The 15840-nt window shown below is 45.4% G+C and overlaps 1 protein-coding gene across 1 annotated transcript in view; it reads left to right on the top strand.

Moving 5' to 3' along the window:
* Positions 1-15840, top strand: part of abcf2a (ATP-binding cassette, sub-family F (GCN20), member 2a) — a 61174-nt gene that overhangs the window by 6282 nt on the left and 39052 nt on the right. Inside the window, exon 2 of the mRNA XM_041190146.1 lies at positions 10655-10861. Coding sequence (XP_041046080.1) covers positions 10690-10861 — 172 coding nt within the window. The 5' untranslated portion in view covers positions 10655-10689. The remainder of the gene's footprint in view (positions 1-10654; positions 10862-15840) is intronic.

Here is a 15840-nt window from a genome sequence, read left to right as displayed (position 1 = left end):
GCAGGCAAGGAATTGACAGCTACGAATGGACACTTCTGTTTCACTGTTGGGCAGGTTACATATAATTCCAGATGGTTACTTTTCATTTCCTAGTAAGAGAGATATGCTGAGTTTTTCTGCCCTGACATACGCCAAGTCTGGAATGAGTTGGGACAGCAAATGGAATATCCTGATGGGCTATACTTCCAAGGTCGTTCACTGTCTGTGAAAAATGTTGGGGCATCCTGAGGATTTAAAATAGTAAAGGGAAAACAGTCCTGTCATTTATTGCTATCTTCAGTGGCCTTGGTCTAGTGGAGCTTTTAGTGAGAATTATAGTGATTGGGGTGTTCTTTGTTTATGATCCCCGTAGAGACTTAAAAAGAAAGGAATCCCCACAAAGCTAATGGAGAAAAAAAACCGCTGGGCAAGATTTCAATTTTTAACTTTTACTGTAACAAATCAATTAAAATACAACGGAAGTATGCTTCACATAGTTACAAGCATTCACATTACTTCCTGCACAAATGTGGCACCATGTGCTATCTCACTTTTTCCAATTCGGCCTCTGCTGTGTAGGATTTAGAACCATAGAAAAGTTACGGTGCAGTAAAAGACCATTCAGCCCATCTTGTCTGGGCCAGTTATCTCACTTCCCACCTGATCATTTTGGCCCTTGAGGCGTATTCACCAGCAGTCATATTCCATAGTCTGTGGACGCTGTTCACATCTCAAACCCTCTCTCTCTCTCTCTCTCTCTCTCTCTGGTCATGACAGCCCTATGACAGAATCCCCTGCAGCTCCCTTCCCAGATCTTTTAGATGGTCTGATGGGCTCTGGCAACACAAAGAGCAGCTGTGGGTCTTATCCAATCAACAATTTCTTGTCCTTCCTGTCTTCAGTTGTAAAGGACAGAAAGCTGCATAGCGCACACAGTAACAGTCTCTGCTCTATTCTCAGGGACCTGTTTCTCCATAAGGATCTGTTTGAAAACTGCCAAACAGAAAACTTTGCCATTTTGAGAGAACCTTGTTTGTTTCCTCACGCACACATTCTGTGCTCTGAATAGCCAGACAAAAACACAGCCTGAAATCCAACCCCAATACAATTAGTATTCTATTTACCATTTGCTTCTTAGTTGTTCACCTCCATGGCAACCTCAGGTCACATGGGCTCTTCTTGGAACCTAATGATTTCCTAATTAGGAAAAAATTAACCCTCTCAGAATATTCCCCAGTTCCCCTTGATCTTAAAAGTGACATGGCACAAAGAAAATACAGGCTTTTCCCCAACGTTACAATAACTCACTGTTATATGGTGCCTTTAAGCTGGTAATTAATATATTTCAAGATGCTTCATAGGAGCGTTATCGAACAAAATTTGACACTGAGCCACATTTGGACAGGTAACCAGATGTTTGGCTGGGGAAACCTAAGAGGTCGGTAAAGGGATTTAGGGAGGGAATTCCAGAGCTTGCAACTGAAGGCACGGCCACCAATTGTGGAGCAATGGAAATGGGGGATGAACTTTAGCATCTTGCACATCTTGTCCAGCTAAGAGTACTTCAACTAATTTTTATGCTGGAATCTGGTGTAAACTAACTAGTGTACAGGTGCAAGATTACTTCCTACAGGGTGGAAACTCAATCACTGAGCACATTCAAGATAGAAATCTAGATTTCAGGATACTAATGACATCAAGAATTATGGGGATTGCACAGGACTGGTGTTGAGGTAGATGATCAGCAATGATCTAGTTGAATGGTGGAGTCGGCTGGATGGGCTGAATGCCTACTCTTATTCCTATGTTTCTATGAAGGACAAAGGATAAGGAGTGCTCCTCTTCCACTACTGCCCCACCATGGCCCTGCCTGGGTTGGGAGGTGGAGGGAACTGGTGAGATTTCTGGTTGCTGTTCAGTGAATCTTGAACTTGTTCTAGATAAATATTTTGCTGTCTAGGCTCAAGTGAAGAACAGCCCCTTGGTCAAACCACAGAACTTGACCACAGTTAACAATGTGGGAAATCGGTGTAAGAGCTGGCCATACAGACTGCCCCCCTCATTCACTGCTGATCTTTGACCTCATTCCACTTTCTCACGCTATCCTAGACCTTTAATTCCCTTTGAGTCCAAAAACCTATCAATCTCAGCCTTGGGTGCACTTAATTACTGAGCATCCGCAGCTTTCTAAGAGAGAGAATTCCAAAGATTCACAACCCTCAGAGTGAATAAATTTCATTTAGGCCATAAATGGCTGATGCCTTATTCTGAGTCTGTGCCTGTGTTCTAGAGTCCTCAGCCAGGGGAATAGCCTTTCAGTATCTACCCTGTCAAGCTGCCTCCGAATCTTGAATGTTTAATGAGATTGCCTCTCATTCTTTTAAACTCCAGAGAATACAGACCCAATTTAGTCAGCCTCTCATCCCAGGAATCTGTCTAGCGAACTGTATTGTCTCCAAGGAAAGGGTAACCCTTTTTCAGGTAAGGAAAGCAAAACTGGGTACAGGATAGGAATGAATTGTGTAATGAGGTCATTGCTAATACTGGTACAGGCTGGGTGATCAAGTTGTAGAAAAAGGTGTTCCTGATGAGAATTGTGTGGCATAGTCACTGATTAAATTCTTGACCAGTATTTAAAAAAAGTACCTGGATCTGCACCTTAAGTGCTGTAAGCTGCAGGGCTATGGGCCAGGTGCAGGGAGGTGGGATTAGAAAGGGCACCTGGGTGTCCTTGGGCTGGCATGGATAGGATGGGCCAAATGGCCTCCTTCTGTGCTGTAACTTTTCTATGGTTCTAGGGGTACAAGGGGATTGGAAAAATGCTTGAGAAGGAGGAGCCTCTTGGCCCAGTGAAGGTTGTGCTTCTGTTACCACTTGGTTTAACACTCATCACAGTTGTCATAGCCTCAACTCATGTTTGTAGCTTCATCTTGATCAGTCCTGTTGCCTTGCTGTATGATCTTGGCTCTTCAACTCTCAAAAAGGCAGTGCTGCTGTTGGTGCTACCTGGCTGGCACAGGCTTTTGCTTACACTCTGGGCCAATACTATTTTGACCATGTTCAAGGCACGATTAATAGGTAATGGTTTGCAGTTTTGCCCCTCCTTAGATTTTCCTGAATCATGTTATGACTGTTTAATGGGAATGTGTCTGTTTTACCGCCTGCATTTGGAGTGGAGTTGATTGGATATGCTCTACCAAAGATCCAGCGCAGATACAATGGGCTAAATGACCAGAACGATACATCACAGGAAGCTATGATTCTAATAATGAAAAGTTGAAGCTGCTAGTCTGACTTCTCTGAATTATACCACAATTTGTGCAGCAACTTCCTTGGCATAGGAATATTCAGACTCCTTAACATGCAGCTGATTCTATAATCTGATGTCACAGAATCACAGTGCAGAAGAGGCCCTTCGGCCCATTGAGCCTGCACCGACACGTGAGAAACACCTGACCTTACCTACCTAATCCCATTTACCAGTATTGGCACGTCATAACATTCAAGGCTATGGGCCAAGTGCTCATCCAAATACTTTTTAAAGGATGTGAGGCAATCCGCTTCCACCACCCTTCCAGGCAGTGTATTTCAGACCATCGCCACCTCTGGGTAAAAACGTTTTTCCTCACTTCCTCCGAAACCTCCTGCCCCTCCCCTTGAATTTATGCCCGCTTGTGACTGACCCTTCAACTAAGGGGAACAACTGCTCCCTATCCACCCTGTCCATGCCCCTCATGATCTTGTACTCCTCGATAAGGCCCCCCTCAGTCTTATCTGCTCCAACCAAAACAACCCAAGTCTATCCAACCTCTCTTCATAATTTAAATGTTTCATCCCAGGCAACATCCTGGTGAATCTCCTCTGCACCCCCTCCAGTGCAATCTCTTCCTATAATGTGGCGACCAGAACCACGCACAGTACTCCAGCTGTGGCCTCACCAAGGTTCTATACAACTCCAACATGACCTCCCTACTTTTGTAATCTGTGTCGAATGATAAAGGCAAGTGTCCCATATGCCTTTTTCACCACCCCACTAACACGCCCCTCTGCCTTCAGAGATCTATGGACACACACGCCAAGGTCCCTTTGTTCCTCAGAACTTCCTAGTGCCAAGCCGGTCATTGAATACTTCCTTGTCAAATTACTCCTTCCAAAGTGTATCACCTCATACTTTTCAGGGTTAAATTCCATCTGCCACTTATCTGCCCGTTTGACCATCCCATCTATATCTTCCTGTAGCCCAAGACACTCAACCTCACTGTTAACCACCCAACCAATCTGTGTCATCCGCAAACTTACTAATCCGACCCCCCACAGTCATCTCTGTCGTTTATATAAATGACATATAATAGGGGACCCAGCACAGATCCCTGTGGTATGCCACTGAACACTGACTTCCAGTCACTGAAGCATCCTTGTGTCATCACCCTCTCTCCTACAACTAAGCCAATTTTGAATCTACCTTATCAAATTACCCTGTATCCCATGTGACTTTATCTTCTTTATAAGTCTCCCATGTGGGACCTTGTCAAAGGCTTTGATGAAATCCATATAAACTACATCAACTGCACTACCCTCATCTACACACCTAGTCACCTCAAAAAATTCAATCAAATTTGTTAGGCATGACCTCCCTCTGACAAAGCCATGCTGACTATCCCTGATCAAACCTTGCCTCTCCAAATGGAGATAGATACACTCCTTCAGAAATTTCTCCAATAGTTTCCCTACCGCTGACGTGAGACTCACTGATCTGTAGTTCCCTGGCTTATCTCTACAACCCTTTTTAAATTGCGGAACCACATTAGCTGTTCTCCAATCCTCTGACACCTCCCCTGCGGCCAGAGAGGAATTAAAAATTTGGGTCAGAGCCCCTGCAATCTCCTCCCTTGCCTCCCTCAGCAGTCTGGGACACAAATCATCCAGACCTGGAGATTTGTCCACTTTTAAGCCTGCCAACACCTCCAATACCTTGTCACTCTCTATATCAATTTGCTTAAGAACCTCGCAGTCTATCTCCCCAAGTTCGATACCTTCATCCTCATTCTCTTGGGTGAAGATGGACATGAAGTATTAATTCAACACTCTAGCGATGTCCTCTGGCTCCACCCATAGATTGCCCCCTTGGTCCCTTATGGGCCCTACTCTTTCCCTGGTTATCCTCTCCCCATTGATATACTTATAGAATATCTTGGGAGTTTCCCTACTTTTACCAGCCAGAGCTTTCTTATATCCTCTCTTTGCTCTCTTAGTTGCTTTCTTAAGCTCCACCCTGCACTTTTTGTACTTCACTAATGCCTCCACTGATTTGCTTCCCTTGTACCTGCTAAAAGCCTCTCTTTTCCTTCTCATCGTAACCTGAATATCTCTGGTCATCCATGGTTCTCTGGGCTTCTTACTCCTTCCTATCACCCTAGAGGGAACATGTTGAGCCTGTACCCTCCCCCTTTCCTATTTGAACACTCCCCCGCTCCTCTGTAGATTTCCCCACAAGTAACTATTTCCTTTCTACCTTGGCCAGATCCTGCCTTATTTTACTAAAATCCACTCTCCCCCAATCCAAAACACATTTTTTTTTTTTTGCAACTTGAAACATTTTTTGCAACTTGATGTAGCATGATGTAAATGCCATTTGATGTAACGTGCAGTGTGTTCTATACTCTGTCAGAGGAAAACAGTTTAATATGATGTAAATGTGCATTTGGCGAGAGAGATTCATTGGACTAAATTTAGTGCCTTGATGTGCCTTCCAATATCAATTTTTTTTCCTTTTCATGTGACAAGGGCAGCTTTTGTTGCCCATTCCTAATTCAAGGACAGTTAGGGATGGGCAATAAATGCTGGCCTAGCCAGTGCCACTCATCCCATGAATAAATTTGTTAAAAAAATTGCCCTTACTAGGTCATTTCAGGAGGCAATTAAGGATCAACCACATTGCTGTGGGTCTGGAGTCACATGTGGGCCAGACCAGGTAAGGATGGCAGATTTCCTTCCCTAAAGGATATGAGTGAACCAGATGGGTTTTTACAACAATCAGTGATAGCTTTGTGGTCACTTTTTTTCAATGTTCTTAATTGGATTTAAATTCTACCAGCTGCCATGGTGGGGTTTGAACCCATGTACCCAGGGCCCCTGAAGTGCTAGTCCAGTGACATTACAGTGACACCACTATCTCCTGTTATGGGGTTTGCACTTAGATTCTCCTGCTCTCAGCACTTAGAATCGAGACAGAGCCTAGAGGAAGCTTTATTCAATCCTCTCTCCATTTCCCAGCAGCTGTGATGTTGCTGCAGTTTGGTTGCAGAGGTACCTGGTATCTCAAAGTGGACAGGGTATTCAACTGTGAAGTTCTATCACAGGCAAACGTGATTATGTCACCTTCATTTGTACCTGCACATTCTCCCACTTCCCTTCTCCCCCATTTTACAACAGAGGTTACTGGATGCATTCTTGAGGGTTCATCAACACTAAACCCAGGCTCTATCTGCCCATTCAGGTGGATGTAGAAGACCTTGTTGCACTCTTCAAAGAGGAGGGGAGTTCTCGTGGTATCCCTCAACAGCATCAGTAAAAGTAAATTAACTGGTTAATTATCTCATTGCTGTTTGTGGGATCTTGCTGTGTCCAAATTTACTGCTCCGTTTCCTGCATTGGAATAGTAACTATACTTCCAATGTACTTCATTGGCCAAGGTGCTTTGGGACATTGAGGGTCCTGAAAGGCATAATGAATGTAAGTTCTCCTTCATAACTTATGAAACTTAATGTACTTGCTATTTCATCCTCTGTGCTTAGAAAGACTGCTCTCTGATGGCTCTCACTGCCAGGAGTGAATTCCTGGTGCACATTGTGATGATTTCCGATTTAAAATAAAAACAGAATTACCTGGAAAAACTCAGCAGGTCTGGCAGCATCGGCGGAGAAGAAAAGAGTTGACGTTTCGAGTCCTCATGACCCTTCGACAGAACTAGGCGAATCCCTTCCCCTAGTTCTGTCGAAGGGTCACGAGGACTCGAAACGTCAACTCTTTTCTTCTCCGCCGATGCTGCCAGACCTGCTGACTTTTTCCAGGTAATTCTGTTTTTGTTTTGTATTTCCAGCATCCGCAGTTTTTTGTTTTTTATCTCCGATTTAAAATAGTCTGTTAATGAAGGGCAGCAGCAAAACCATTTCCATTTAACTCAGTTCAGTATGAAGAGAGAAAATGTGGGATTTCTTACAAATAGCAATGGATAGTCTGGCTCTGTTGTAATCACCATGTTGGGATTTGAAGATGCAGACCTGTGTATTGGTATTCTTAGATTACTGCAGAATGGGCCTTAAAAAAACCAGGCTGACTCCTGTGCAGCACCAAGGGAGTGCTGCAATATTGATGAGATGTTAACCTGAGGTCCTGTCTGCCTTCTCTGGTAGCTGTAAAAGCCTCATGGTGCTAATTTAAAGAGTAAGGAGTTCTCCCTGCTGTCCTGACCAACGCACATCCCTCAAGCAGCATCAGAAGAAACAAATTATCTGTTCATTATTACATCGCTGTTTGTGGGATTTTGCTGTGTGCAAACTGCCTGCCACATTCTCTATATTGCAACAATGACTACACTTCAGAATTATTTAATTGTCAGTCACTTTGCAGTTGATCTTGCACTTGGGAAAAATTTCTATGGAAATCCAAAATCTATCTTTCCTAAACTAGACTTGTCCCCTTCCACTCAACCTTTTCACTCACCCAGTGACTAATGCTAGCCTGACTCCACTGCAGTATTTCTCAACTCCAATGTTTCCTCCAGTTTCCTGGTCTGACTTGGAGCTCACAAGGATGAGGAATTGCATCTTTCTGGAACAAGCCATTACTCGCTTCCCAAACTTGCCATCAATCTGCCGAAATGATTCTTGTCTAAGTAGTCTAAGAAAAACAAAGGGCAAGCATTGACCCTTGCTGATGTCTGTCAGTCCTGTTTGGCATTCGCTGTTTGAACCTTGCCCTATTACTGTGGTTTGATTCCCTCCTTCGGTCTCTCTCTTCCATGCAAAGCCCAAGTTTGTCCTTTCTTTCCTGCTTTTAATCCTCTGATTCTGGTCTTGAGCCTCGTGGCTCTGCACACTAGTTCCAGGACTGACTTTCTCTTCTGCCTCAGGCCAATATGCCTACAGTTTCACCAGCACACTCCATGACGCGGTTTAGGAGTTCAATCTATTTGCTTTTACTAGACAGCTAATCCTGGTTTCTGAGATTTGAGAAAGGGCATGGGGTAGGAATTTCTCAGTTACTTCAAACACCTGTTAGTTTGCTGATTTAAGAGCTGCCATTCCTGATGCTGTCACAGGGAGGCAGTATTGTATTACCATTACAATTGCAAGTTGCTTTCATACTGTCTGGTAAAACCTGTTCTGCGCACTCTGCTTCCTTGCACTGAGCCTTGTAATTGCTCCTGCATTATAACTTGTGAATTTGTCCCTAATTGCCCTTGAGAAGATGGTGGTGAACTGCCTTTTTGAACCACTGCATTCCATGAGGTGTAGGTACGCCCACTGTGCTGTTAGGGAGGGAGTTCCACAATTTTGACCCAGCAACAATGAAGGAATGGCAAAATATTTCCAAGCCATGATGGTGAGTGACTTGGAGGGGAACTTCCAGGCAGTGGTGTTCCCATCTATCTCCTGCCCTTGTCCTTCTGGATGGTTGTGGTCGTGGGTTTGGAAGGTGCTGCCATAGGAGCCTTGGTGAGTTTCTACAGTGCATCTTGTAGATGGTACACACTGCTGCTACTGTGCATCAGTGTTGGAGGGAGTGAACGTTGGAGGTGGTAAATGGGGTGCCAGTCAGTTGGGCTGCTTAGTCCTGGACGGTGTTGAGCAGGCTTGTCCAACCTGCCCATGTTGCGGGGTGAGGGGAGACATTTCCATTTTCTTCACTCGGGGCTGATGAACAAATTTGGGAAAGATAAGGTTTGGCGCAACATTAAACGTGAAAAAAGAAACAACTTGCTGATCAAATATAGAGCAATGTCAAAGCAATAAATTGATTTTCTTTTTAAAAAGACTAATTAATAAAGATAACCATTAGCATGTGAAAGGGTCAGGGTGGTGTGTCCAGCTCACTCTAGCCTCAGGGCTCTTACTCACGCTCACATACTCTCACCCACTTGCACTGTGGATGAGAGGAAGTGAGCACCCTGAGACTGGGAGTGAGCTGGACACGCACTCGCAATGTCTTGCTCAAAAGTGGGAGAGGAAGGGCCTGTGATTGGAGGAACAGCTCCTTGCAGATTCTTCCAGTCCACTTGCATGTCTTACTGGCATTTTGAACAGTGGCTACGGAGGTCACAGAGGGTCCTTATGAGCTGTACGTGGGCTGTGGGTTGGACAAGCCTGATGTTGAGCTTCTAGAGTGTTGTTGGAGCTGCACTCATCCAGGCAAGTGAAGAGTTTTCCATCGCACTCCTGACTTGTGCCTTGTGCGGACGGCCATCTTCCTTTGCGCTAGTTATGACTCCAACCAGCGGAGAGCTTTCCCCTGAATGTCATTGACAAAGAGGCTCCTTGATGCCACAATCAGTCAAATGCTGCCTTGATGTTAAGGGCAGTCACTCTCACCTCACCATTTGGAATTAAGCTCCTTTATCCATGTTTGGGTCAAGATTCTGATGAAGTCTGGAGCCACATAATCCTGGTGGAACCCAAACTGAGCATCAGTGAGCTGGTTGTTACTGTGGAAGTGCTGCTTGATTGTATTGTCAGCAATGTCTTCCATCACTTGTTTGAGGGATGAGACAGTAATTGGTTGGGTTGGATTTGTCCTGCTTTTTGTGGACAAGATATATCTTGGTAATTTTCCACATTGCTGGTTAGGTGCCAGTGTTGTAGCTGTACTGGAACAGCTTGGCTCAGGGCATGGCTAGTTCTTAAGCCCTACAGCTGTAGACTTTACTTTATCCAAACACACATTGGGTACGGTTTTTGAAACAATGACCGGGGGAAGAACATTAACAGGCACTTGAGGCCAGCGTGAATTTGTAACATGCAAATCATGCTGGACTAATCAAATTTTTGATGAAGCAATAGAAGGTTAATGAAGGGAATGCGGTGGATGTTGTCTTTTAAGAAAGTGTGTGACCAAGTATCAGACGAAAGGCCCTGGTTAGGCCCCAACTAGAGTATTACGTCCAGTTCTGGTCACCACACTTTGGCGGGAGACTTGTCCGCTGGAAAATGGACAGCAAAATTTTGGATGAAATTTTAAGAGAACAGGTGGGAAGGGGGAGGCAAGCCAGGAGACACTTTGAATAGCTGTGTGTGCAAGTAACAAAGATGTGAATAAAGGTTTCAGCAGCAGATGGGCTGAGACACAAGAATCAGATGATATTCAAGGTAAAAATACGCAGTCATGCTGATGGGGAGGGCCTGGGGCTGGGATCTCTGCTTGGGGTCAGCTGTAATACCAAGGTTTAGTGTCAGACAGTGTTGGTAAATGCAGCTGGTTTCTATCCAGTTGTGTGTGTGTGTATGTATTGCTGGTTCCATGTACTTGTATCTTAGGTCCCAGGTTTACACAGGAGACTGATTTGCTATTGATGTGGTGCAAAGAGTGGAGAAGTGCATGGAGAGTGGTCTCATATTGTGTGAAAGACAGATTTTAAAATCAAACCACTTCCCTTAATACAAGTGCTTTGTTTTCGCAGGTTGTACTTCCACAGACACACATTAACCAGCAGCCATGCCTTCTGACTTGGCCAAGAAAAAGGCAGCAAAGAAGAAGGAAGCTGCGAAAGCTCGTCAGCGGAAACCCAAGATGGCAGATGGGCCAGAGGAAAATGGTGACGTTGGTGCAGAGGAAGTGGAAAACTCTGAAAGGCCGCAGCTGAACGGCTCTTCTGTTCATGATGCAGGTTTGGGCTTTAATTGGGGCGATGCCCAGCGTCCCTCTCTGAAGGGTCACTCTGCTATTTCCCCTATACCAGTGCAGACATTGCCCTTTCTGTAGTCTGAATGCAGTCTAATTCTTTTTTTTTGTAATTCAGGGTATCTGACAGAAGGTGTCAGAGTCTGTATAATAGTTAAGTGATTGGAAAAGGTGAATCTTTACATTTAAACAGCAAATAGGACAGGTTTCAAAGCAATAAAAGATCGATATCGGACTGATGATGAGGAAATGCATAGCAAAGGGGGTGCCCCCATCTGGAGTTCTGAAAGCAAGAGCATTTAAAGCAGTCGCAGCAGTGAGGAGAGGCTCCAAGCTTGGCAGAATGTCCTCCCTCACCTGCTAATCTCGTCTTGCGGTCAGCCCCTGTTGTGAGGTGTATTTCAAATAGAAAAATTGAACTTTACATCTAACTGGTGTTCAAGTGAAACTCATAAGCAGTTTGGAAACTATTACTGTCCTGTCTCTGTAAAATAAATACTGACTCATTGTTGGTGAATTCTGAAAATGCTCTGAATGGAATGTGTAAAATTACAATGTCACTGTAGATTTACACTGACTGTGAACAGAATCATCCTGTAAAGGAGTGTCCGTACGGGCCAGAATTTTATGTCCTATGGGCGGGTACGTGCCCGACCCATCCAGCCACAGAATAGTGCAAGATGATGTTGGGTGAGCATCCCGATGTCATCGTGCACTTGTGCAATATCTTGCTCGGCGGGTAAGCATGGCAGCTGGAAGCACGCCCTCTACAATTAAGCGGGCAATTAAGCCCATTGAGGAGGCAATTGAAAGCGATTTTTTTTTTTTGTGGCCTGTCCACTTTTACGGTTGGCGGATGGGCCAATCGGCCAGGCGGCCTTTACGTTTTTGCTCAAGCCTCGATCCAGGGTGGGATGAAATCTCAGTGGGGAGATAAAATAGAGAGAGATCCCTGGGGACTGGCTTTTCGAGGAATGTTTTCAGATGCTTGGTTGTACCGCATGGACGTGTTTTGCAGCATATTTGTTGTTTTGTTTATTCCATGGAGCTCTCTGTCTTCAGGGAGCTCAGTGAAAGTGCTCACCAGCACCCGGGGTGACGCTAGCATGTGCTCTCTTCCCGGCCCCAGCGGCAGTGCTGAGCCTTTCTCAGTGCGCGTTTCATGCTGGCCGGTCGTTAATTGGGGGCCTATCTCCTGTCCACTCCCAGGCCCACCCATCACATGTGCCCGACGAGCAAAAAATCCAGGCCATGGTGTAGTGAAGATAAGATCACCTCAGACTTTACTTAGCTGAAATGCCCCATTTCCCTGGCAATCACTGTGACATGCTCAGCTTCGTGGGCTTTTAATTATTGGAGACTGCTGTACAGCTCATTCTCACTATCAGTTCGCCAGTTAATTTGCTCCTTCACTGCATCTTAATGCACCGAGAAGAATCTAAAATTCAGTTGTTCAGGCTCCTCAAATGTACTAACTTTATTTTAAAAAAGCCATTTAAGAACTATTGCACAGGCCCACCCAATAACTAGAGAAACCTTTCAAATAAGAGCCTGGTTTCTTGCCAGTTTGAAGGGCCATTTATTTTGAGTAAGCTCAATGCCTTTGTGATTAGTTTAGCTACTTCAGCTACTGGATGAAAAGCAGGTGATGTAATGATGATGGGGGTATTTGGGTAGCAGCAGGTACTGCACTGGTTTCATATGGTGCAGGGTCAGTATAGAGACTGTCGCACTGCACTGGCCCCTACAAGCAGCCTTCAACCCAGGCTGAGATGGATGCTGTTGACATCACAACGGTTTTCCAATTGCGCACAGCAGTTTTCATGGGACATGTTGAGTGAAATTGCCAATTTTGGGTCAGCTCCTGGCTTTGTCCCAACACGCTTGTCCTGTCATTCCCTGACCAGTCTCCTGGAAACTGAAATCCCTTCAATGTGTGCCGAGGGTTAATAATTAGCCTTTTCAGCCTTGGCGCTGTTACCACTGAGTCAAAAGGTTGTATATTTAAAAGGTTGTATGTACCACAAGCACTGCTCATTGGGACTTGAAGATACAGTACTGGGAGTGTCATTATAGACTATAACGGGGGAGCGCTGTGCTGCAGGAAGGCTGGTAGCAGGGGAGCGCCGTGCTCCCCAGGTGGTGGGATGTTAGGGCCTTGGCTTTATCTGCCCTCTTGGGAAATTTGCTACCAGGTAATATTAAAGAAGAGCAGGGAAATTCTCCCAGTATTCGCACCAATATTTTCCCTTCAACCAGTATTACTGTTTGTGGGATCTTGCTGTGCACAAATTGCTTGATTACAGTGAGTACATTTCGAAGTACTACATTGGCTCCAATGTACTTTGGGATGGTCTGATAATGTGAAAGGGACTGTATGAAAACAAGTTTGTTCTCTTTAGTTGCCAGGTGCTCCTTGCTAACACCAAGTTGCAGCATCTAAAATTAATCAGTTTTATGTGTAACTAGAATGAGAGACGAAGAGAATTTCTCAAAAGGGTAACTGAAGGTTTGGAATACACCTAAAGCGTGTTCTGACATTGGGCCCTGATCTAGAGGCAGATATTGGAACCCACACTTTTTTTTGTTATTCATTCACGGGATGTGGGCCAGCATTTCTGGTCCATCCCTAATTGCCCTTGAGAAGGTGGTGAGCTGCCTTCTTGAACTGCTGCAGTCCATGTGGTGTAGGTACACCCACAGTGCTGTTAGGAAGGGAGTTCCAGGATTTTGACCCAGCGATAGTGAAGGAACGGCGATATATTTTCAAGTTAAGATGGTGAGTGATTTGGAGTAGAACTTCCATGTGGTGATGTTCCCATCTGTCTGCTGCCCTTGTCCTTCTAAGTGGTCGTGGGTTTGGAAGGTGCTGTCTAAGGAGCCTTGGTGAATTCCTGCAGTGTATCTTGTAGATGGTACACACTACTGCTACTGTGCATCAGTGGTGGAGGGAGTGAATGTTTGTGGATGTGGTGTCAATCAAGCGGGGCTGCTTTGTCCTGGATGTTGTCAAACTTCTTGAGTGTTGTTGGAGCTGCACTCATCCAGGCAAGTGGAGAGTATTCCATCACACTCCTGACTTGTGCCTTGTAGCTGGTGGACAGGCTTCAGGAAGTCGGGAGATAAACTCCTCATTGCAGGATTCCTGGCCTCTGACCTGCTCTTGTAGCCACAGTATTTAAATGGCTAGTCCAGTTCAGCTTCTGGTCAATAGTAACCCCCAGGATTTCGATAGTGGAGGATTCAGCAATGGTAATGCCATTAAACATCAAGGGGCAATGGTTAGATTCTCTTGTTGGAGATGGTCATTGCCTGGCACTTGTGTGGTGCAAATGTTACTTGCCACTTGTCAGCCCAAGCCTGGATATTGTCCAGGTCTTGCTGCATTTGGACATGGACTGCTTCAGTATCTGAGGAGTCGTGAATGGTGCTGGACATTGTGCAATCATCAGCGAACATCTCCACTTCTGACCTTATGATTGAAGGAAGGTCATTGATGAAGCAGCTGAAGATGGTTGGGTTGAGGACACTACCCTGAGGAACTCCTGCAGTGATGTTGTGGAACTGAGATGACTGACCTCCAACAACCACAACCATCTCCCATTGTGTTAGGTAACTCCAACCAGTGGAGAGTTTTCCCTGATTCTCATCGACTCCAGTTTTGCTAGGGCTCCTTGATGCCACTCTCGGTCAAATGTGGCCTTGATGTCAACAGCAGTCACTCTCACCTCACCCCAGGAGTTCAGTTCTTTTGTCCATATTTGAATCAAGATTGTAATGAGGTCAGGAGCTGAGTGGCCCTGGTGGAACCTAAACTGGATACCAGTGAGCAGGTTACTGCTCATCAAGTGCGGCCTGATAGCACTGTTGATGACCCCTTCTGTTACTTTGATGATGGAGAGTAGACTGATGGGGCGGTAATTGGCTGGGTTGGATTTGTCCTGCTTTTTATGTACAGGACATACCTGGGCAATTTTCCACATAGTGTTGTAGCTGTACTGGAACAGCTTGGCTAGGGGCGTGGCAGGTTCTGGAGCACAAGTCTTTAATAATATTGCTGGAATATTGTCAGGGCCCATAGCCTTTGCAGTATCCAGTGCCTTCAGCCGTTTCTTGATATCACATGGAGTAAATCGAATTGGCTGAATACTGGCATCTGTGATGCTGGGGACTGCCGGAGGAGGCCAAGATGGATCATCCACTCGGCATTTCTGGCTGAAGATTGTAGCAAATGCTCCAGCCTTATCTTTTGCACTGATGTGCTGGACTCCCCCATCATTGAGGATGGGGATATTTGTGGAGACTCCTCCTCCAGTGAGGTGTTTAATTGTCCACCACCATTCACAACTGGATGTGACAGGACTGCAGAGCTTAGATTTGAGTCGTTGGTTGTGGGATCGCTTAGCTCTGTCTTTCACTTGCTGCTTATGCTGTTTGGCATGTAAGTAGTCCTGTGTTATAGCTTCACCTCCTTTTTAGGTATGCCTGGTGCTGCTCCTGGCATGCTGTCCTGCACTCTTCATTGAACCAGGATTGATTCCCTGGCTTGATGGTAATTGTGGAGTGAGGAATATGCCAGGCCATGAGGCTACAGTTTGTGTTTGAATACAATTCTGCTGATGGCCCACAGCACCTCATGAGTTGCTAGATCTGTTTGAAATATATTCCATTTAGCACGGTGGTAGTGCCACACAACACGATGGAGGGTATCCTCAAAGTGTTTGGGGGACTTCATCTCCACAACGACTGTGTCACCCTTACCAATACTGTCATGGACAGAATCATCTGCGGCAGGCAGGTTGGTGAGGATGAGGTCTTGTTGGTTCCCTTACCACAGACCCAAACTATGTCCTTCAGGACTCGGCCAGCTTGGTGAGTAGTGGTGCTACCGAGCCACTCTTGGCGATCGACATTGAAATCCCTCTGTCAGAGCACGCTCTGCGCCCTTGCCACCCTCTGTGCTTC

Source organism: Carcharodon carcharias, chromosome 6 (genome assembly GCF_017639515.1).
Source record: "Carcharodon carcharias isolate sCarCar2 chromosome 6, sCarCar2.pri, whole genome shotgun sequence".
In the NCBI taxonomy this organism is placed as follows: Eukaryota; Metazoa; Chordata; class Chondrichthyes; order Lamniformes; family Lamnidae; genus Carcharodon; species Carcharodon carcharias.
Note: the sequence above shows the minus strand (reverse complement) of the source record. Positions and strands in the feature narration are given on the sequence as shown.